The sequence below is a fragment of the Echeneis naucrates genome, chromosome 6 (genome assembly GCF_900963305.1).
Source record: "Echeneis naucrates chromosome 6, fEcheNa1.1, whole genome shotgun sequence".
Taxonomy (NCBI): domain Eukaryota; kingdom Metazoa; phylum Chordata; class Actinopteri; order Carangiformes; family Echeneidae; genus Echeneis; species Echeneis naucrates.
In genome coordinates this window covers 18969247-18994154 of record NC_042516.1, presented here as the reverse complement: position 1 = coordinate 18994154, position 24908 = coordinate 18969247, and the positions used below count along the sequence as shown (strand labels likewise).

The window sequence follows — 24908 nt, the reverse complement described above, 5'->3', positions numbered from 1 at the left end:
GAGTGTGTGTGTGTGTGGGGGGGGGGTCAACCCTTCAAAAAGATCTCCGTACTCCCCCACGTGGTTATTTGCAAAACAACCGATCCAAACCGGGGAAACCTAATGAAACCCCGCCGCGGCCGGACCGCTCACCTTCCTCTGAGGGGAGAGGGGGCCATCCGTGCGTGAGTTATCAATGGAGAGCAGCTATGCGAAATGAGAGGGGTAGTGTTAAAAAACTGAAAGAGAGATTTAATAAATAGAGCATGTTTCTCTGTAACACATGTAAGATCGGAGCTCTATTCATCCTGTGCGAAAAATGCGCTGTACCGTGCGCTGAAAGCCTGCGCCTATTGAATCCGTCCCCAGCGGGCTTGAATCGGAGAGGAGCCAATACAAGCGGAGGGGAGGCGTGTCTTCGCTCTTCCCCAAGACCTCCCAGAGCAGGTTGTTGCGTTTTGGCTCTAAAGCCTGGAGACCTCCGAAGTGCTCGTCAGTTTTCGAAGTAGGAGCCATGGCGACAACAGCTCAGTATATTCCGAGGAATAACTCCTTACCGTCCAACCCGCTCATGCATCCGGATTCGGATAGGATGCACCAGGGGACGACCTACAGAGAGGTGCAGAAAATGATGCACCACGAGTACTTGCAAGGGCTTGCGGCGACCAACACGGGACACCCGATGAGCCTGACGCACCACCAGTGGCTGCCCACCTCCAACACCGACTGGTCCAGCGGCACCCACATCGGACAGCAGGAGCACAAAGCCAGCGTGCAGGCGAGCCGGGAGGACCTGAGCAGCGGCTTCCACCACAGATCTCACCTGGTGCACCAGCAGACGCAGAGCGGTCACCATGGTTCGTGGGCGCCCACCACGACGCACCACCTCTCCCCGCTGTCCCCGGCGTCCAACGGCCACCAGTCGCTGGTCTACTCCCAGCCTGGATACACAAACCTCAACGCAATGCTGAGTCCCCAGCCAGGCTCCCTGCACCATGGCATGCGGGACCCGCTCCACGATGACTCGGGCAGCCACGACAACCAGATGGAGTCGCCCCAGCAGGCGTTCAGCCACCACCAGGACCACTCGGACGAGGACGCGCCCAGCTCCGACGACCTGGAGCAGTTTGCCAAGCAGTTCAAGCAGCGGCGGATCAAACTGGGCTTTACGCAGGCGGACGTTGGCTTGGCCTTGGGCACCCTGTATGGAAACGTCTTTTCTCAGACCACTATCTGCAGGTTTGAGGCGCTGCAGCTCAGCTTCAAGAACATGTGCAAACTTAAGCCGCTCCTTAACAAGTGGCTGGAGGAGACAGACTCCAACACTGGCAGTCCCACCAATTTGGACAAGATTGCTGCGCAGGGCAGGAAACGAAAGAAGAGGACCTCCATTGAAGTGGGGGTGAAAGGTGCGCTGGAAAATCATTTCTTAAAATGCCCAAAGCCATCTGCTCATGAAATCAGCACTTTAGCCGGCACTCTGCAGTTGGAAAAAGAGGTTGTCCGCGTTTGGTTTTGCAACAGAAGACAAAAAGAGAAAAGAATGACACCAGTGGGGGTCCCTCACCCGAATATGGAGGACGTATATTCCCAAGCAGAGACCCCTCCTCTACACCGCACACTACAGAGTCCTGTGCAGTGACTGTTTTCATGAACAATCCGAGCAATTTCCGCGGGGTGGGGGTGGAGGTGGGGTGGTGGGGTGGTGGGGGGGGTGATAGGAAAGAAAAAGGGACTATGGAGTTTACAGTATTTAAGTTTGGCTTTTGTTTTTCCAGAGAGAAAAAAAAAGAGACATGGGAAAAGTTTGAACAGATGAGTTTTGCCCTTAGTATTCGGAAATCGTCGTGTCCAGCTAATAGATGGCAAGCGGGGAAAAAATTTTTAAGAAAAAAAAAATCATGCAAAAAAAAAAAAAAAAAAAGAAAGAAAAAAAATGTTCGCTATTACTAATTCCGTGCGCATTTAAAGTGAAACAAAGATCTTTATTTACCAAAATTATATGGAGGAGACACGCAGATAAGGTGAATTTGATATCCCATGGCTGTTTCAGATGGGGAGTAATTAAACGTGTCAATTGAGGCCATCTCCTCCTGGTGTACAATGAACTGTTGGCGCTCACCAGAATGAGGTGGCTGCCTGAAAATGATCAACACTGGAGATGAGCACTGAGTCAACGTTATTTTTTATGCTTTTTCGGGCTTAAACTGATTAACCAGATTTCTGAATATTAGTGTATACTTTCTTTGTTCTATTAAGTGTGATGTTTTGGTTTTGGATTTATTTTATTATTTTTTTTTTTTAACTTGACACGTGTTATTATTTCTGTCATGATTTGTTATGTAGGTGCTGTAACTCATCAGAGCAGCCTCTTAATTATTTTTTTATTATTTTTTTTTTCTGTTGATGGTGGAGGAGTGATAGAAATGATGGCACCAGAAAAACACTCATACTTAACTTACGTGCAGACATATTTCAGAAAATGTTCAAATGCAACAGGACGCCTAAAAGTTCTGACTGCATGCCTTAAAAAAAGAAGAAGAAGAAGAAAAAACAAAAAAGACATTGAGGAAAAAATTATTTAAAGCTTTGCAGCTGACCACGTCGAAATTTGCAAAGAGCACCAGACGCTAAAAGGGAAAATTCTACAAACATGCTTATTTTATTTTAATTTTAATTTTATTTTTTTTTTCTGTGGGAGGGGGTTAGTTGTTGTTAAAATTATTTTTTTTATTTGCATGGAGCACTTATTGTTTTGTTAATATTATTATTGCAAATTTTCCATTAGTTAAAAGAGTAGTGAGTGGAGCTGATCTCAATAGGCTTAAACACAATAAACCCCATGTTTACAGGTTCACCACAGAGCGCTGTCAGCCCACACTGCTCACTGCCTCCTATCCTGTCCTATTCCAAACATTTCAAGAGAGATTGGTCAAAATACGAAATGAAAAGTAATAATAACTCAGGTAACTTCAGTGCCCCATGTCGGAATATCACGCCTGTACATGATTTTTTGTTCCTCTGTGTGTTTTATTTTATATCTATGTTTTCTGTTTGGGTACAACCACACCGTTTTCCTTTGTCCCATAGATCCATTGTATTACACCAAAACGCTGGATTCGGAGGCAAGAAAATAATAATAATAATCCCTGAAGGGAAAGCGACTTTAGATATATATTTATTTTTCTTTTTCTGACCTGAAAGGAAATCTGAAAAATCTCATGCGTTGTGTGTCATTTCTTAATGTTGGACCAGTCCAAAAGCCTACAGCAGTGCTATTCAATACAGATGAGGGAAACTTTTTTTTTCCAAGAAAAAAAAAATAATAATAATAAAAAAAGATTTTAGAGAAAAATGTTGCCAGGATTATTTCCGATATGTAAATATGTCCAATATGTAAACTTGTATTTGTTCTGAGATATTGTTTTGTTTTTGTTTCTTTCCGGGCAGTTTTGTACACTTACTAATTCCAAGAAGATATTTTAATATGATTTCATTTATGAATCTGACCATTTATATATATATATATATTTATTTCTTAAACGTGTTTGGAGCTTTTTGTTTAGCTCTCTTAATGGTTATGTTGCAGTGGATTTCAGTATGTTTTTCCTTTTTTGTTTACTACATTGGTTGTATGTTGATTGCTAAATGTAGACTGCAAAGTCACATTTATATTTATGTTATAGTAATATTTTATTACTTACATAAAACATATATACAAGAAATGGTCTTTTGTCTTCATTAAGATCCAAACCAGTCCTTTGTTGCTGAAACAAGAAAAAGGTGATCATAAAGTTTAATGCTGTTCAGTGCGCTGAGCATTGGAGGCTGGTGAGTGCGCCATGTGTTCAGTGGAAAATCGCAGTGATTCGTTATGTAACAGGGGGTCGTTTTAAGTCAGAAGCTGTGTACATGTGCTGTTAAGGGGGATAGACAACAGCATTTTACCTCAGGCATTCCCTGCTAAGTTCACACAGTCTCTGACGTTGTTCGCATCTTTGTGTAATCGCAGTATTAAATTGTGCAATATTAATACGAAATTACTGTCTTTTCATTGAGTGCGCATCAATACCATTGTTGCCATTGGTAGACTTACATAGCCCAAATGAGAGCCTTCACACACAGTGAAATCTAAAGCTCACTAAGCATCTCACAGGCGGAGAGTTTGGTGTGAAGCTGAAGCACCTGCAGGCAAAAATCAGCCTCATTTCTGGAGATAGAGAGACGGAATAAGAAACATATACAGGATGAACAAATAGGCAGGCCCTGAAGTGTAACGGGAGGAAAACCAGGCCTGCATTTACAGGCGATGCATTTCTAGATTTCGGGACTATATTATGTTGGATTTCTTTAAAGGGAGCATTTAAAGTTGTTTTGAAGTTGGGCCTTTTCTTTGGACACAGCGCGCATTGTACATGCACATCTTCATATTAGATCAGGGCAGAAATTCATTTAGGGGAATAGATAGTGTTGTTATTCTTCTTCTTCTTATTATTGTTATTATCATTATTACCATTATCATTATTATTATTATTATTATTATCATCCGAGCCACATTCATGGTTTTATTTCTAAGTGGTGAAAATCAGCATGGAAAGTTAAAAACGACAGGAAACACAGCAACAGAAGAAAAAAAAAAATCCCCACTCAGTTCTCACTGTTATAAAAATCTGAGTTTAGTGAAGAGACGCCAACCTGTCAGCTTTGCTTTACTTACCAGGGGCAAGATAATCCAAACAGTTGTCAATACGCCATCTTTATTTTATTAGGCTACTCTCAGTTAAAGCGAGACATTATCAAACACGAATAAGCTGTAAAAAGTTGGAAGATGAGAAAGAAAACTCAGCTCAATATTATCCTCTTCACAATTTACACCATCGGTAAATTCACGGTTCCAACCGGCTGTCCACGATTATGTCAACACATTTTGCGCAATTTGATTTTATTTGAAAGGTTTTAACGTGTGTGTTGTCATTTCTGGAACCGAGACAGGCGTTGGAGAAAAAAATGCAACAAAACAAAGCAAACAAACCAAATGGATTTTTTATTTCTTTCTTCCGGACTTTAGTGGTGCTGTAATGATAATGTACAAAGGAGGCTTTGCGGTGTCCGAGCTGGTCAGCTGTGGGAGAGGAGGCCAAGCCTCAGAGCCAAACACACTCAGACAACAGCGAGCTACAGGCTCCCCCTGCTGGCTGCAGCCGGGGAGTGCAGCATGAAAGCTGTCTAAAAGTTAGAGAGGGGAGAAGTGCAAAAAGAAAAACGCAATAATGAAAATAATGAAAATATTACAGCTACCGATGCAAAACTCATTTGACATATTCGCGCATGTCCTGTAAAGGCATATAAGCCAAGAACACACAAAGGAGTCTGGGTTTTCTTTTTTTTCCCCCCGTCCTGTCAAATATGAAGCTGATGAATAAATCTCACCGGGTGTGATGTGTGCAACACTGCAGGAGGTGAAATGTTGTTCCTATGAGGTTGGAATAGCTACAACCCTGCTCACCAGTCATCAGTCTGTTTGTCAAGCAGCAAGACTCGGCTTTTAAATATGACTCAGTCAGGGATCAAAACCAAAACCACAGCAAAATGTATTGAAATGCGATGTAAAATACACAGGCCTACAGAGTGGACATACATGGAGAAACAGAAGGGCTGCACAGTTGACCAGACAAGAGCGATTGCGGTGACTGGTACCAACTGTTATTTTTTGATGATATGCAATTTTTATTCTGGACTGTATGGAGGGACACAACCTCCATTATGCCGATAAATCAATAAAACATGAGGAGAGCTCATCACTAAACAGCAAAACCCAGCTATTTGACCTACAAATCACCACAGTTCACCCTCTTCTCCTCTCCCCTCGCAGCAGACTGCTCTCCTGCACTGAGTGGGCCCTCGGCAGCACTTGCGAAGAAGGCTCCAGCCTGAGCATAGCCTGCCTGTGCCTCGTGAACACCGATGCCTCCTTCATCGGGGAAGTATAGTCACACACAGGAGATGTGGATTAGTGATGATTAGCAGGGATTATGGCTGGTTAATGGTGGGAAAATACATTAGGAACCATCAGCTCTGGGAGGGGGAGGGGATTTCACTCACACTAGCGGATTTGCATTGATCCACAGCAAATGAATGAGGATTAGCAGCATCAAGCTATCTGCCAACAGATAAATAACATTAAGCGTATTATACGCCAACGCCCGTTATTAATGACATTACAAACACCACTACAATGCTGGAAATTATGGAAATAATACAATCGGCTGAATAATGTACTTGGTTGGGATTCTTGGGATTCCAGATCATCCTCATGTATCAAGCAAGCTACTTACTGGCTAAGAAGCATGTAGTTTTTGGGAACCACTTTGTAACAGGACATATTTTGAATATATTGTTAGCCGATTAATGTTGAATAACTTATTTATCACTGAGTCATAGGTCACTCATAAGAACACCTTTTGGGTTGCCAGGTTTGGAAGTCTACCTTTCTTTGTTCTACATCCTTCGCCAACACGCAGAACCCATTAAAGTACAATTGATTTTGTAAGTTACTGTAGTAGGAAACACCTTTATTAAGAATTCACTCACTCCCTATAGTCCAACACCCTAGAAGTCTATAACCTGGTGAAACTATGAATAAGTCATTTTTTATGTTCTTTGATACTGATAATAGTATTAGAAATGGCTGCGATAAAGCTTAAAATAGGACATCAAGTGTCAGCACATCTGCAGGTCTATGCTCGGATCAAATAACACGTCATTTATTAATAAACTTTATAGTTTCATGCCCAGATGAAATCACAGTTTCTGCAGGAATCTATTCTTTTTCTCCGCTCTAAAGAAGTAGACTACACGGTAAGTTGGACTGTGCAGATTCTGGCAACTGCTGGAGGAGCAATTTTGTATTGAGAAAAATATATCCGCTCCATTTGGAAAGTGCCTTATTGTTGTGAACCGGAAAAATGGAAGAAAAACAAAAATGACTCGACTACTGCTCAGTAAAGAGTAGCACACCAGAGTGGAGAAGTATGGGGGGGGGGGGGGGGGGGGTTTGGTTGTTATTTTTATTATCATTATTATTATTGATTATATAATTAAATGAGAAAGGGAAGCTTGGCATCCCTGTACTTGTTCAAGTTTTGCCAAAGGTTGAACCTTAGCCACGCATTACTGATAGAAGTCATTTTACATCCATACAGGGGTCAGCAGTATCCAGCTGGTATCAGTACTGATACGGGCTGATGCACAAGTTCAAGTGTTAGAATCAGTATTGAGAAAGAAATAAAAATGGCAAGTGAGCACCTCTATTTTTAAACACGAGCAAACAGAAACAATGTGATCCTTTATAAAATGTGGTGCCAATTGTGATTCAGGCTGTGTGAATCTGTCACACCAACCATAAAAATACAGTATCGTTTAAAATATACTGAATTTTCTTCTTATATCAGTACTGAAATATGACTGACAGTCCTTCAGCTGCAGAAAGGGTATCTACAACATACTTGTCTATGTAGCCTCACATATTACTCTGGGCAGGAGCGTGGAGGATAAAAAAGAAAAAGAGTGCTCATTCCTCCATCTAACCCACATTTTAACCTGACAGGTGAAACAGCCTTTAGCTTTCCTACTCTCTATTACTACCTCTTCCTCCAGCTGAGTTCTCCTCTCCTCTTTTTACCGTTTATGTAATAAATACTCCACTCCCACAGTGAGTTGCAGAGAAAAGAAGGGTGTGGACTGGAAAAAAAGAACAGAATAATGCATTTTTTTCATCAAAAATTCCTTCTCTTCCCCTACCTCAAGGTTTCCTCCTCTGAGCCACTTGAAAGATGGGCAACAATGTGGCCACACAGCGAACACCTAGTTACCATATGAAACACCCCAGCAGTGAACTGGAGGAGACGGAGAAGGGAGAGGAGAAGTCTTGCGTTATTTATGATACTGGGCCTTGTAGCTATATGGGTTCTCCCTTCATGTCTACTCCGAGGTATGGCCTCCATATGCGAAGGGGTATGAGTGCAGCTTTAGAAAGTTACTCTCCCCTCTCCTCTGCATCTCTTAGCTCTTCATGTGGAGGTTTTGAAGAAGAGAAGTAGCCAGTCTCCCTCTTTCATGGCTTTGAGGGACATTTTATATCGCCTCAGGTGTCTGTCAGTGTGACTAACAGTTCTGAGAGTGGAAAACTAATATCTCAGGAACTTGCCTCGAGGCAGCAGCACATAGATGTTACCGTTGGTGGCATACAATGAAAAGAAAGTCATACTTTAGAGGAATTCAGCAGTAGCAATTACTACAGATTCAGTGGGGTTGTTGGTATTAAACAATGGCTTTGACAACCTTTGCAGAAGATAAGACACAGTAGGAAAGGAAAGATGAATACAATCGTCCATACGACACAAGCTGACTTCATTTTGTTGGATGTCTCACAAAAGCAAGACAAGATCCCAAGGAAAAGCTTTACGGGATAGTATGCTAGCCAAACAAAGCAAAATAATAACAGTTTTATTCTTTTTATCCCTGTTGGGACCTCATGTCACAAGGGGGAAAAAAAAAATCAGACAGTACAGCTTTTAGACTACTGCACAAGGTTGCAAAGTTAATTGATGCACCTAAAAGAACATGGCAGTCCCATGTTAAAGGTTGTCTCCTCTTTTCACCTTCAAGCCTGGCTTTTGTCAACTGTAGGAAAGGCACTGCAATGGCTTCTGACTTCAATAACAAGGTTTACTGCAGAGAAGAGGAGATGAAAAGAAAAGACAAGGCCTTGCAGTAAAGAGACACACACTGGTAAACAATAGGAAGGTCATCTAACCCTAGAGCCTGCTGAGATGTGCAGGGTTTTCTTTCCATCAAGGGTATTCAAAATGGAGAAAAAAAACATGAGTATTCCGAGTTCACAAATGTATAGGCAAAGCAGCCTATCTTCCTGCATACTCTTAGTAGCTTGATTGTCTCATTAAGGAGACGTATGGACAAACTAGGAAATAATAGCCAAAGATTCTCATGTAGCGATCCCGGCAGTCCAAAACTAACAAAGGAAGTTTCAGCTCTGCTCCACAGTGTGCTAGCTTCATAATCCAAACCCTAACAACGTTCTTTACTGTTGTCCTTTACCCATGACAGATCCTTCGTGATATGCTTGCTGGAGTGATTATATTGTGAACACTTGCAAATTGTGGCTGGACAATAGAAAGATCATCAAAGATGATCCCGCTGCGCCTGACAGTCAGTTTTGCCCTGCCATGCTGAGTTCAAAGGATGGAGATCGGTGGGCAAATGAGTGCTGCTGGTCAGTGCACAGTCAACCAAACCAACAACAAAGATAAGGCTGAGGGAAATAAATGTATAAGGCTGGAAGGATGGAGGAGAGGAGGAAAAAATGGGGGGTGGGTGGGACATTAGACGTAGCACAGAGATGAAATGGAGACCTGCCACTGTGCTCAAGGACACCGCGTGCCACTGTGTAATTAGAAATGTACACAGATGATTTGGATGCAGCGATATGATTAGGCAAAGCAGTCCCCAGTCTTAAGGCTAATCAGCTCACTTCTGAGAGATACTCCAAGACTGCTGGTGTGTGTGTGTGTGAGAGAGAGAGAACAGGGTGTTAAACTCCTTCCAATCTCTACAAGCTTTAGGAGGGTACATAAGAGAAACTGGCATACAGGAAAAAAAGTGACACATTGAAAATGAACAGGGAAACATATGCAGGCTCTGTTTATGGTAAAAACTGTGACCGCTGTTGATAGATGGTGACGTTCCAACTGTTTGTATTGCGTGTATTATGAACGGTTTCTGGCGAGCCAGTGTCAAAGACAAAAACACTGGAAACAGTATAGGGAGCTGATTGGCATGATGAAGGATAAGATGAAGGGGAAATGTAGACAGAGATTTTCGTAGAAGTGGTTGGAACCTTCATTATACAGTGTTTCTGGGACAAGCATAGTTTGTCAGTGATAATAAACTTGACTTGAAGTACGACTCAAGAATATCATGAAAGAAAACATTTCACTGTTGTGGTCCCAGTCAGCTTCCAGGTCAAACTTCAAATCCATGTTTTGAGACGCATTTTAACGCATTGTAAGGAAAGCACACGCAGAACTGAACATCCCGACGAACACCACACATATGTGCCCTGCAGCCAGAAGCCGGGACGCAAACAAAAGAAGGCGATGTTCTACAAAGACGCTGGTTACGAGCCGAGGCCAATTAAAAAGAGCTGCCCTTTCCTCCCCCTCATTATCTACCACCTCCCTTTCTCCCCTTCGCTCTATCTATCCTTCTGTCTCTCCTCCTCCAGTGGCTTGTTATTGATCACCTTTAACCCTGTCTCTCAGTGGTGTCAAAACTACCATTTAGGTTCATCCCCAGGGCTGAGTGTGTGTCGATCGCACCCTGTCCCATAAATCATTACTGGGAGGAGGGTTCGGGAGGGTCTGGCCTGCCTGAAGCGTGGAGGTGAGGCCATACTTTTACAGACACATTTTGGCCGAGCCCAGCCCAATTCCCCCAGGAGTCAAGGGGTCATCGATGGTCCCATGGATTAGCACCCAGACACCCCGCTAACCCTGGTTTCTCAAACAGATCTACCTCTATTCCCCCACAGACATGGCAGTAGTGCCCTTTTGATTTTTAAATAAGACAAAAGGTCAGTCGGCGTCTTGCCCTTTCTTAGTAGTGATCTCTCTCTCTGTACATGAAAATTCTTCTTTATTAATGATGGATCCTAATTTTTTATCTTGACACACAAACTGAATATGGGGAGGAAAAAAGTTTTAGGTGAGCTGTAGAGGGAAGTTCACAGAATGATATGGTCAGCGGCATACTGTGGGTTAGAAGAGGCTGTTGTCACTATCTATCTCTCTGGCTATCTGTGTTGGCCTCATACAAACTACCCCTCACCTCCTCCTGGGCCGGAGGCGCCTCATCGCCTCAGTACATGGCTGCATATCAGCCAGATGCTGCATTCACCCAAAGCCCTCCTCCTCTCCTCTTCAGCCCTTTCTTCCCCACCCCACCCAATGCTTTCCTCCCTGTACACAGAGGCAAAGTAACAAATCTCTCCAATCTACTGTCTCTTTGAGTCCGATTTCCCTCCCTGTGTATCTGTCTGTCTACATGCTGCTCTCCTCACAGTGGTCAGTCCAGGTTAGGTAAGCCTCCTAAGTTATAGTCAAGGGGCCTGGGGATGAGGGGATGATGGGTAGAGGTGACAGGTCCTTTGTTGGGGTAAAGACTCATGACCCATGGGTAGGCAGGAAGGTTGTAGGGGAATCTATCACTCACGTCAGATTCAGACCTGTTATATCCCTCAGGATGATGCGCTGCTGGGGGTCATTTTGCTATATTTAGTTTTAGTAAGCAAATCATGCTTTACTGGAATACTTTCAGATGCAATTTCTATTCAACTAAAAAAAAATACTTTACCCATATAGATGATTAGCAATAAATAGAAATAGTAAAGTTTTTATTGTGTTGTTTTCAGATACACCTCAGTTTAAAATATGATTGCAGTTTCCATATGACAGAGAATCAGCTCGCACCAATCAGCGTTCATTGATATAAAGATGAAAGGTGATCCATTGAAGTTGAAGGGGGATGGTAGTGAAATGGAGCAGAGGGCATAGATTTGGCACCCATTGCTGGTAGGGGTGCCCATATGCCTCTCCAACTGCACCCCACCCCCCTATCCCCTGCAGGACAGCCCTGCCAGGGGGTGTAGGCATGGGACAAGGCGCTCCACTACTGAAGGGATTAATTGGTGTGGCACCTCTTTGGTGCACAAGGCTAAAGCAATTAAACAGCGGCCCTAGCCCTTCAGTTTGTTGCTACGAAACCAGCGACAAAGCAGCAAATTGGACCTTTCTCCATACTTATGTCCACATAAGAAACACATTCTGCGTGTGTTTGCAGTTGTTTTACTAAGTGTGAATACAGGCAAAAGGACTCTGGGTATGGCACCATCAAAGACGCGACGGAAAGAACAGATTTTTAAAACACAGATCTTTCAAACATCAGCTCTTTGTGTATGTTTCCATATACATATCTGTGTGTTTCTGCATGGGCACTTGAATGTACTATGTGCAGTGTAAGCAGGGTCTGGTGGCTTTCTTATCTCTCCCACTGTCTCTCCCACTCCCTGCAGCCGTCAATTAGTGAGCCTGGGTGTGCAAAGGCCTTGTGCTTTTTCACATGAGTCTTTGTTGCTTCTCTCTCCCTCTCTCCATCTCCCCGTGTTTGAAGATTGAGAAAAGACACAAGGCAGGTTACTGTAGCTCCTCTCTTGGGTATTGGTTGGCTGCCTGCCCCTCCACAAGCCTGCCTGGGCCTGAAGCAGCAGACCAGAGAGTCCACAGAGTCTTCAAACACAGGGAGGAAGACACAGGCCTGGCCATGGAAAGTCAACCTCAGTCAGAAAAAATGGTTGTGTCAGATACAACACCACCTCTACCAATGTGAAAAGCTGAATAGTCCCTGAAATGGGCATGTACAATATGTGTCGATATTCTACATACATATTTAAAAGATACGGTTTGTAGTTTCCAAGTATGATGAAGAGGGGAAGAAGGTGGAGAGGAAAGTGAAAAGGAAAAAAAAACAAAACAAAACAAGGAGGGCACAGAAGTGAGAAGGGTAGGAATAAAAAGATATCAAGCTCAAAGAATCTGGAGGAAAAAACGTTTTTATCTCTTGTATTGTGGCTCTTAATCGGTTTCATTTATGCTGTCCGGGTTAAACCATCGCATATAAGGCAACATACTCTGTTTAGAGCAAAGGACCCTTTTCAGCTTTGCTGTTGTCCCTAAAGCACGGTCTGCAAATTAATCTATGGAAAAAAAATATCTGTGATCCAGAAAATCCTTCAGAATATAAAATATTCAAAATTAGCTGTAACAAAATTCAGTTTCAGACAACTTTATTTTTCCTGAGTGACAAATCACACACATCCATCCAAACATAAACTACATTTACTCTTATTTAACATTTTCAATATCAAAAATAGAACCAGAAAGGCACCTCTGTTAGATATCAGAGCATTTCCAGGTGCAAAATTGAACAACTTCAAGTCTAGTCTTATAAATAGTGATTGTTCTTTTAAACACAATTTAGCCAAAAAAGAACCATTGAATTTGCCTTTTTTTTTTTTTTTAAGTGCAGGCAACCTTTGTCTAATGAGGGCCAGACGTGCTCACCCCCATCCACCCTGCAGCCCAGCCCCTTTAGCTCTTCACCCCAGCCCAGCTCTCCAGACACTGGGCTGGGGAGGCGTAAAGAAAGGGCCCAGACTGCTAACCATCCATCACATCCGTCGGACCCGCCCCACAGTGCTGAAAAGACCATGGTTATCACTCACCCCTGACACAGTCATCGACGTTTGCCCTTAGAAGCGCACACGCACTCACACTCACACAAACTGACACATATACAGGGACACTGAAGCACACATATAGACACGGCACAACATTTTTGCAGTCACTCCAAAATGTCCCGTCACCACTTGTCCTTCCTCAATTGAACTCTCATCACCATCCATCAACTCTCATCATTCACAAAAATGCCAACAGATGGCCCCAAACCAATAAGATCGTGACAAATGCCAGGTAGCTCCCAACAGGGACCAATCACATCAGTCTGCACTCTCAACTAGGAAAGAGTTATTTCCAGTCCTGGAAAACAGTTATGCAAATCCGGTGTCAGCTTCGATCTAGACTGGTGGGGACCTTTGTGCTGATCTGAGTTGGGCGTTACAATAGCTCGTATTGTCCCACTGCCTCTCAGCTTTATTACATATGTATGTGTTGATTGCTGCAAAACAACAATGCTGGTGCATGGCATTAAGCAGTAACAATAACAGTGATGCTTGGAGCTCCTACTCAGCGTTGGATGTTTATCCAACAAACCTCTGTGCTAACGCCCAGTAGCCACTGGTGTGAAATACCAGTAGAGGAGCCAGCTTGGGAACATCATGAATGAGATCTCCAGTATATTGACTACTTTCCGTTATTCAAGCATATTTAGGCATTTTTTTATCTGATTATTATTGATTGTATTTCTTATTTATTTAAATATTATCGTGAAACGAACCACAACTCACGAGTCATCTGGCTAACTTTGTCATGTATGAAGACACTCAGCTTTGTGTGAGGATCCAGTGAGATCCATACTGTGTAGATGTGTGAAATTGATAGAAACCGTGGCACAATGAACAGATATGAGAGAGCTCCGTGGGCTCAAAGGTCACCTGGCCCACCCACGTCATTGTGGTGTAAGAAGCCTGCGTGGAATGCCTGCGGGTCGTTCTGGTCGAAAACCTTGGGTTTGTCACCAGCCTAACCCTCCAAACATCGTGACACACCCGAGAGGGCCAAGTTTTGTACCACCCCCGCCGGCACCCTGTGGTATCAGAGACCTCTCCACCCTTGGGTCCCATTCACACAAAAACCACACATGGGCGTACGCAGACAACAGACATCTCTGATGCCCTTCTGATTCTCTCAGCTGGCATTTAGCTGGTGAAGTTTAGAGCGTGTGCGTGTGTCAGTGTGTGTGTGTTTGTTTCAGCGGATCGGAGTGCAGCATGGAAGAGGTTGGGCTGAGGTGACAAGAGTTGTGGTGCAGATGTCCCCACAGCCAGCGGAGCCTCATGAATGGCTGCTGTTGTGATGGTGATGGGGAAACGCGTTGGAGGCATGGCCTACGCACTCCAGCGATCTGAATGGCTGGAATTCAGCATGGTCGAAAAGACAAGCTCATGCGTGTAGACGGGAAACAATGTGCCCTCTTTATTACTTTTTCTCTAATTCTCTCAGTCACCCTCATTCTTTCTTCGTTGACTTTTTCCCCCTCTGTAAATGTAGCTGCAATTTTCACTCTGTTGATGGTTTCATTGTGATACAAATCTTTTATGGTACCTTTTTTAAATTAGTGATCACTATCACTGCAAAGAAAATAAATATCTATAAATAAAACTTAAATATAAAATGGAATTAGTAGATGTAGAAATACAATGTACACTGTATGAGAAAAGACATAAAGGCAAACAGATTCATTCTAAATTATTTGTTAATTGAAGCAAATAATTCCTAGAGGATCTGCCACAATCGATTTGAATAAAGGAACAAAGATGGATAGGAAGTCACAGAAAATTTGATTTGAAGTGGAAATGTTATGATTGATCTATTGATTAGCCCTCTGCTGTTCCAGTCCTTTTTAACAGCAGACATACAGCTTCACTCAGGAGACCATGAAGGAAGCAGCCTCAGAGGAATACACACACACACACACACCATAGGTCCAACTATTGACCATGTGACTATCAGGACTCTGAAACAAAGGAGAGATAGGATGAGACGGCCTCATCAGGCTCTGTCCTATTAAACATCTGTTCAGCCGCTCTAAGAAGCTGATGCTTCGTCAAACACATCTTTGAATTTGTTGTCACATAGCTTTTTTTTTTTTTAAACCAATAACAACCATAGAGAGACAATATCGCAAAAACACATCAGAATGCTCCAGCCAGTCTTTGACAATCAGTCCATCAATGTGAATATAAGCTCAAACCTCTGGTGACAAACCGAACAAGTAAAGTAAATTAGTGAGATGACAAGGACCCAAAGGAAATGCTCCGCCATACTGAGGAACGCACACATGCATTGAAGTGAAAATCATAAACATTAGCAAAACAAAAGGACCTGATCAAATACAGACACAAATGTTAGTATTTACATTAGAGTAGATCGAACATATTCTCAATGATAAATGGACTGTTTGATATGTTTATATACCGTAGTTCCAGAGGTGCACTCAACTCTGTCTCCTTCTTTTATTAGAAACAGTGAAGTGGACAGCCAGACGACAGTGAAGCTCTTTATCCTGACTAACAAGCAGATAAATCACTCAGCTCTGACCCACACATTCACACAGGCGTGTGCACACACACACACACACACACACACACTCGGGGGAACGACAGACAGTAAAAGTCCAACATGTCCCACAAGAGACCAAGAAAAGGATTCTTGTTTGAATCAGGAAGGGGTTATTGTTCACTAGATGCCAGGGCGTGGGCATCCAGGCACAGATTAGCTACAGGGAAACATTATCTCTTTGGCACAGTTTACAAGACCTAGTCTGGCCTGGTCGAGTTTGGCCATTTAGGTACCGTATGATCTGAGTGGCTCTTGTCTCCCGTAAGAACAAAGTGAAGGCTTGTTGGAGAAACCCAGAGGACTGAATCCCTGCTCTCCTCCCCTCTTACCCCCTATCTTTTCTCCTCTGGTCCCCAGACCAACAGTGAGGCTGCTGGAGTTCAAGCCTGGCCACGTGTTGGTCATTACACTCCCACAATGACCTTGGTGAGCTCAACATTTAGAGTCCCATAAAAACATTATTGTCCGACTCCTGGGATCATTTGTCCACGACCACAAAGGCTCAGAGAAAACCAAAATGTTAACCCCCCCAGGGTTTTGCGGAGGCACATTTTTCAGATTCTGCCCCTTCTCCTTTCTGCCCATCCACACCCCCCCCCCAGTACCACATTGCACCCACACTGACGTACTTCCCAGTGCTGCCCACAGGGCACTCCTACTTCAGCGCATTCAGAAAAACTGTCTCATAAAACATCCATTTTGTGTTTTGCTCTCCCAAAGAGCAAAACCAACAATAATATCTATTCTCTTCTGCATACATCACCATTTCAGCCTTTTTTCACTCATTTTACTGGCTTTTGGCCACAACGGTTTCTTACTATCATCTGTCCATCTTCCCATCCCTCCATCCTTCCCGTTTCAGATGCATAACTGTGGGCCTAGAACAGCTAGAAGTCCCTAATGGTTATTTAGTATCTGAATATGTCTATTTCACTTTGCCTGGGTGCATGTACCTGAATGGGTAAGGTCGTGCCAGCCTATTAGCCATATTAAAAACCGACCCATTATGGTAATTAGGGGAGTATAATGCATGTACAGGTTGCTTAGCGCCCATGTATTAGCTCTGATAGATGACTCATTGATTAGCATTGAAAGGTACAATGTAGTACATAGCTGCAGCTTGTCCCCATGCTTGCCATCCTTTGATCCCGTCTCTCAATGGGATGACCTCTACTGCGGACACTTAGGTCAGTTATGAGTGTCCCTGACCAAACATTAGCTGCTGGGAATCAAAGTGACCTCTAAGGACAAGGACATTTGTTATTCACTTGAAGAGTGACTAAGAGTTTTACTCTTTGGGACGAAAAATAGACAATTTCCTTTGACCAGCAGGACGTGTTTGTGTTTAAAAATGATAGAATGCATATCTTCATTAAACTAAGCTTACATAAACAGACTTAAAATGCCCGTGTAAATGCAGACAGTGTGTACACCCTGGGGTGTAATCCAAGGCGACAACACACTTAATGCAAATGAAATTGAAAAAGACATCAGAACATTTATTAAAATGGCCATACGTGAGATTTTTAATTATTTATGTATTTAAATGTGGCCAAACATGGTGTCATGTCAGGAGCAGAGTTGTGGTGAATGTCCTTTGACAAGAACTTTGCCATTGCTGTATTTATGAGACAAGAGGTTATAGTAGAGCCTACAGAGAGACTATCATACAGCTGTTGGGCAGTAAGGGAAAGGTAGATGCTGAACAACAACAAGTACAGAGCTGTGCAAGCTAAAACTTACTAACCTTCCAATAGCTCCTTTAAGGAGTTAATGCTGATCATTAACACTGTTCAATTTAAATAGAAGATGTCTTATTTCATTATTATGAGGCAAATATCTTAAAATTTGAATGCAGAGAAAATTTTGAAGTGAGTTCGAAGGGTAGAATGAAATTTCTGCTACGTCGACGACATTGTTTATACTACACAACCAGGTTTCTTAATCTAGAACCCCATAAGGAAAATACATTTCATAAAATTTTACCATCTTCCCTGAACCACCGACACCCACCCTAATCTTCATTTCACTCCCAATCCAGCACTCCCATCCACTGCTCTGTGAGCAGCCCCAACTGGGTCTCTCAGGGAAGGGAGCACATTCTCCTTTCATCCCCTCTTAGAGGACAAACATCAGTCCCATCTCGCCGCCCATCCATATTCATGAGCTGCTTATAAATATCTGATAGCAGCATTGCTACAGCTGTTTAGCTAGGAGAGCAACGTAAATGGCTTTGTGCATGCATGCACACACACACACACACGTGTATGCATCCTGCCACTTTCACCAGGGTGTTCATACAAACATGTACTGTACCATTTCTCTTTTTCACATACATACATACATGCGTTGTTTTGGGGGCCAGATCTTGGTGCCTCATCTTCCAGCGGTTCTACCTGCCTGGCTCTCCGATAGCATCACCTCATTGCAGGGCTATCACTGTCTCGCCCTTACTTTCTCTCTGGCGTTAATTAAAGAGCAAGTCTGACTTAGAAAATGAGAGAGGAATCCTTAAGTGCTGTATTTACCTTCCCTCTGACAGGGCTCATGCTTATCAGTACGGCAAGAGCACTGGAGCCAAGAGACAGGAACCTCTCGCAGGCCTGAGTAATCGCTCAGGCCCTTCTCTCTCAACACACACATACACTTGGATACCTCCTCAACCTGGGCATCACCCACAATGTGACACCTCTCTCAGAACGATGCATATGGAACACAAATCTTTCACTGTGGTTTTCATCAATTGCAGGAATTTAAATGATCTAATGAAACATAGAATAACTACAAAGAGATTAACAAAATCAACATTTGCAACACCTCATTAAGACAAAACAAAACAACATAACAATGTGTGAAAGGAGACTTTAGGATGCTCAGTCATGTGGCTGTAACTATTAATGCTAATTATTCTTCTATTAGTTCAAAACAAACAAAGTTTTTTGTTTTTTTTTTCCCTGTTGCTGGAATACTTCATTTCCTACGTGCAGGAGGATTTTTCCCTGGGAAGATGGAACTGGCACCCAGGTGAACAGAACAATGATTGTAACAGCTCATAAATCTGATATCCATTGTATGACTAGTGTGTTGGAATAGCAGGAGATAATAGCAGCTGAAGAAGGAATTGATAGAGTAAGATCCTGGAGTTGGTCATTCTCAGAGACTTCAGACAGACCGAGTGCGGTGCATTAGGTGGGAAAGCAAGCAACCCAAACATCATGGAGGGCTGATATTGAGTTAGGAAATAGTTGCTCATATACAGATTCAACTGTCATGGAGCAAAACTAACTTCATCTCACTGAGTGAAGCCAGCAAGTAGGCTTGACTTTTATTCATCAGTGAACTCTCAAACATCTTTGCCTAATGCTGAAGTTCTGGACAGAAAAAAATACGCTGATGCTTATTTGAGCCGTCAAAGTGTGAGTAAATCTAAACTGTATTCATTTGGAGCTGCTAAAACCCAAACAACGTGCTTAAAGATGCTAAAATGCTCCAAAGAGCGATGAGTTACTGGCTGATGACTGACTGAACTTGTTGCTATGAGTGACCCTGTTATTAATTTTATACTTCTGTAATACAAGAAAAGCGATTACAGCATCTTTAAATCTCATGCACTTATTTCTTCATTTTAAACCTGTCTGCGATGAAAGATCTTCCACAAATTCTGCCGTGTATGAAAACAAGGCTCACAGTCATTTACAATGCAAAGCCCTTGACAGAGGAAAACAGTGGTGCCTTTTTTTTTTTTTCTTTTTTTTTTCCTGGGGCTCCAGATTAGAAGAGCGATATGAACACCTCCCTATCACTGTCTGCTAGTGGCTTCCTAATCACATCCCTGCAACTGATACTGAGGCAGACACCAAACGTGAGAGGGACGCACAATCTTGGACATCAAATGCCACAATCCTCCACGTACTTAGTGTGACACAGATACCGCAAAAGTGACATTGTAATCAATGGACCATGCTGGTACATGCTCCTGCACTTTCAGGAACGCAGTAGCCGCAGACCTGCAGTTCTAAAGGAACTTTATTTCCTTTTCTTTTCTTTTCTTTTGATACTTTTTTTTTTTTTTTTTTTAACTGACACCTAACTGTTTCCAGTCGCTCCTCTGCTCCTCCGACTCATTAGAAACATTAGAATTGCTGATGCTGGCAAGAAAGCACATTTTGCTTTGGTCTGAAGAATATCTTTGTTCTGTTTCCAATACAAATAGAAGGAGATTTAAATATTGCTCCTCTGGAGTGTGCCTGTGTGGTTGAGTGAAACAGGGAGGCAGAGAGAGAGAGAGAGTTTGCATGTGCTGTGTTCATCTGTGTGTTGATGTGCATACGAAAGGATGAAAAATTGCCTGAGCTTTATGGGTGTGTGTGTGTGTGTGTGTGTGTGTGTGTGTGTGTGTGAGTGAGACTAGATGTGTGCTCCCAGAGGGTGTTTCTGTTTCTTGTGGGGAGTACAGTTAAAGTGAACAATAAGATGTGTTGCACTTCACCCTGTGCAGCCTGATCAGCATACAGTATATCAACAAAAGGCAGCCCAGCTTTGTTGTGGAAGCTTGAATTTTGGAAACGGCCAAAAATGCTGTGGGCTTTTAGCTTTGGTGTTAAATATCAATGATAAACTTGGATGAAAGGCCACTTGCTGGATTGGTCAGTGGCTTAGACCTCATAATTGTGAAAGGAATTCCTGATTTCTTTCCTTTGGGAAAAACAGAATACATTGGTTTTTTAGTGTGCAACACAACAGGTGCATGGGATTGTTTTTGTAGCCTAAGTTAGAACGATCACAACAAAAGCACAAGGCCAAATGTAGAAGAGTGGGGGGGGGGGGGGGACAAAATCACTCTTGAAATAGAGGAGGAAATTTAAGAATTAGCAAGGCGAAATTTCAAAACAAGGAGAAAGAAGAGAAAAGACCAAAACAGAAGTATATAGAATTGGAAGGAGAAAGGGTGAAGCTAGCTAGCTTTCCTCATTAACCATGCAGAGCGTCTTGGCTCTTCTCCCACACCTCCCGGCTCATCATCGCCTGGGCCCTGGCTGCCAGCGCACCCCCACTTCCATGAGCCATCCCTCTTTGCCTCATCCCTCCCCTTCCAGCCCCTATAATCACACCCGCAATCACAGCCCCTAATTAGGTTAATTAATTTGTATCAGCCCTTGTAGGGACTTGGCTGATGAGGCAGCCGTAATAGCCCTCCCCACTCACCCCCCAAAAAAAAGGAGGGAGGGGTGGGGGGGGGGGAATAAAGATCTAATGCAACCCTGAGTGTGACAAGACAGGACTATAAACTATAGGGTCACATTTACCTCCCCACCCCCAACTGCTCTGTCAACTACGTCTCCTCTCCCCTCTAACCCCGACACATCCCTTCCCCCTGCTCTTGTTATTCAATAGGAGTGACACCTAAACTGTGATATATATCTCACAATGTCACGGTGCTTCATTGTATTCGCTGGAATGAAAACATCCTGGATAATAATAACTGAGTCTGCATCTTCCTTATGACACACATACTTGCATGTGTATAGAAGTCTTGGTTGTTTGTTTACACTCTCGCTGTCTGTCGTGGAGTTCACAAAAAAAAAAAAAGAAAAAGGGGGGTGGGGGGGTGGGGGGGTTATGGTATGATAATGATTCTCTTGGTGGTTTGTCTCTGTAGTCGTCAGACAGACCGTTCAAAGCATCACATTACAATCAGAGGCCCTCATCGCCCCTCATCAGGCCACTGACGAACAAACTCTGATTAACACCCCCATCTGATTACTGCAATCACCCAAGCTAAACCGTGCGCAAGCGCTGTCCCCCCACCAGCGCACACACTCTCAGTCAAACACCTCACTGTTGAGCAGATACAGGCGAAAACGTGTACACATAAAGTAGCTCCCATCACGCACCGCTAGGTAGTTACCATTAGAGAGGTAACACAGTGACAGACTGAAAACACAGACAAGGAGAGAGTGTCTGAGTGAAAGAGAGCATTTGAAAAGAAGCTACTGATAATATTATAAAAGAAGTGAAAAGCAGTATGGCAGGAGAGTAAACTGATTTAATGAGTTGTTTTCATAAGCTCACACCTACAGTATCAAACCCAGGTACAGTGTGAATTATGTGTTTTGGCAGAGTAGTGCTCAGTTTCCAAACACACAAACACCTACCCGTACACATGAACTGGCTGCGTTCAATTGTGATGCAAGCAGACAGATGCATAAATATACACACGCACACAATCTCGGGCAGACAATGACACAGGGGAGGCTGCGAGACAAGGACAGATCCGGTAGTTAAAGCGTAATGAACACGTCCCCGGGGCGCGCGCCTGGCATTCCCCTGAATGATGGACTGACAGTAATACCGGGGCAGATGGGTGCGCTCCACGCCCCACTCAACACCACACACACACAGACGCATGCACACAAGTACACACCCTGCCCCTGGTCTATCCTGTCCCTCTCTCCTGCAGAGATACCCCCTGTAGGTCTGATGTGGAGGCAAGGGATGGGGAGGAAGGGTGCTGTGTGTGTGCGTGCACCTAGAGGCGGGGGGTACAAGTATGAGGCCCCTGTCATGATTTAGGCTCCCATGCAAATTTAATCAATTCGAGTACCTCTCGCCAGCCAGGGCTCATTAGCGGCAATTTAAAAAGAGAGCTCTGTGATCCCCACCTCGTTGCATGAGCCAGACGTTCAACTCATATACACACGTTCAAACACGCGCGCACACAGTCTAAGATACACACGTATCCAAAAACTGACACAAATGCACAAAAAACACACGCACGTCAGGGGCACAGTCAAGGCTGTAAAGATTTTCCTTCAGACGTCTTCCCCCTGGCATGGAGAGAGACCCTGCCTGTAACCCACCAGCCAGCACCCCCCCTCCATTTCTGTCCCTCCTCTCTATCCACTACTTCAAAAGCCCAATGACATCCAGCTTCAAGTTAAAGGCGAGAGGGATCCAAAGATAAAGACTACCTCTCATCCCCTACCCCTTACATTCTCAGACACCCTCCCAGCACTCCAAACCCCAGGCTACCTCTCTCTTCTCCCACCTCTAGCTCTGCAGCTCTCAGTAATTGGAGGATCGATTAACACTGTCCTCAACCATCCTTAACCTTGGCTCTGTATGCTTGGCTTTGGAGCAACGCAGAGCTGTGCCTCTGAGTCAGGTGGGTGCGTAGCTCTTGTGGTTTGTGGAGGATTAAATGTCATACAGGGAAATGATAGTGGTACGTGACTGATTTGTGTCCTCTAATAAAGGAAAATAGCAACAAAAAGGGCCAAGTTCACTAAACGTATGGCTTGTTTTCATTTGCCCTCATTTGTCTCAGATTTCCAGTATAACTGAGGTGAGCACTGAAATAATGCATTTGAAGAATTTAACAGCTATAGTCTCCTGTCGCTCTGGATGAGGCACCAAACACACTGTCAACGGCTTTCAGCAGAGAGAACAACTGTGTCGACTGCAAAGTAACTTGTAGATTGGAGAAAATCAATTTTTATTTTCTGAATAAAGCAGAAAAAAGGTTAAATATGTTCACTTCCATTGTCCCGGGATGACTGCTGAAATCACAGTCATTTTCAAGCCTAAGCAGATGAAGTCAGTCGTACTTGTTTTTTAAAGGTGTATTTAATTTGGCTGAACTGATCTCTGTAAAACCAAATAATTCCCCCACATAAATAAAACTACAGGTCGTGTCAAATAGGAGACTCCACGTTGCCATGGATATTGGATATTATTGAATAGACACTGGGATCATATTTGACTGGAACTATGCATCTAATAACTAACCTTGGAAAACAAAGAATAATTTGTTGTACCCTTTCTTAACCAGCCTGCACTTTCACTCTCAAACAGTTACTATATATCGAGGTTAATCTCATACCCTGGAGCGGTGTGACTTCAGCCCCCCCCCCCCCCCCCCCCCAACTCCAAGAAGACTGTTCCTTAGCAAAGCTCCAGGGTCATTAACTTTAGAGATGGCATTGGTGGTGGTGTGGAGACAGGATGCCCTGTGTGAGTCGTCAAATGAATAACAAGGCTTTTTGACAAAAGAAGAATGCTTGTCTATATCTTTAAAATCAGAAGGTCGCCCACTGCCCACCCCTGAGCCCTGCCACTGCACCCTGGCATAAGAGTCCCGTTGCTGGGGGGAATGAAAGGCGAGCTTGAGCAGGAACAGTGGCTCATCTATGCTCGGGTTGCCCAGTCAGATAGGGGTCCCGGAACTGCGCACACAGTGTTTTGACCCCTGGGCTCTCCTCAGTGACCTCCACCCCCTCCGCTTATGGATGCTAGGCCTGAGGGTCCCGATACAGACACGCTCTCTCAGTGGTGTGACGCAGTAGCTGAGGGCAGGGAGGGTAGGAGGAAGGCGTGAGGAAGTAGGAAGGGGAGAATTAGCCGAGGACATCAGTCACTCTTCTGCTGCTTACATCACAGTTCTGACATGAATGGTTTAACACTGAAATGCCAGCGTTGGACCGGCGGCTGCCAATGAAATCCACATGCACGTTCGTATTGTGTGCATTTACTAAATATGTTTACCCCATTAAAAGAAAAAAAAAAAACAACCTCATCAATGTTTCTATTACGATTATGACACTGATAGAAGAATTTATCTCAGAAAAACAAGGCTTTTAGTGCTATTAGTTCTGAATTTTAAATTAAAGCAACTGCCATCACTTTCTCTCTCTCTTTTGGCCCATCATGAGCTGTTGGCTCACCTTTTCTCTGGTCAGCAGTGTTTGGGCCAAGGCCTCTGGTGCCTCTCCTGCAGCTCGTCCACCTCTCACAGCGCCTGGTGACATTTCCACCTGGCTCTGACTCTCTCTCTCTCTCTCTCTCTCTCTCTCTCTCTCCCCTCTTCCCCTCCAGTGGCTCCCAGGAGAGGCTGATGGATGGGGCCTGTTTATGAAGCTGCTGCCACCACAGCGATCAATCAAGCCTGGGCCACTCTGATCTGCTGCCGGGCACAAGGCCCTCAGTCTATTTCACAGT

The 24908-nt window shown here is 43.7% G+C and overlaps 1 protein-coding gene across 1 annotated transcript; it reads left to right on the top strand.

Moving 5' to 3' along the window:
• Nucleotides 1–464: 464 nt before the first annotated feature.
• Nucleotides 465–1648, top strand: pou3f1 (POU class 3 homeobox 1). The gene has a single exon (XM_029504514.1). It carries the CDS (start codon nt 494–496, stop codon nt 1619–1621), a length of 1128 nt encoding a protein of 375 aa, XP_029360374.1. The 5' UTR covers nt 465–493; the 3' UTR covers nt 1622–1648.
• The last annotated feature ends 23260 nt before the right edge of the window (nt 1649–24908 follow it).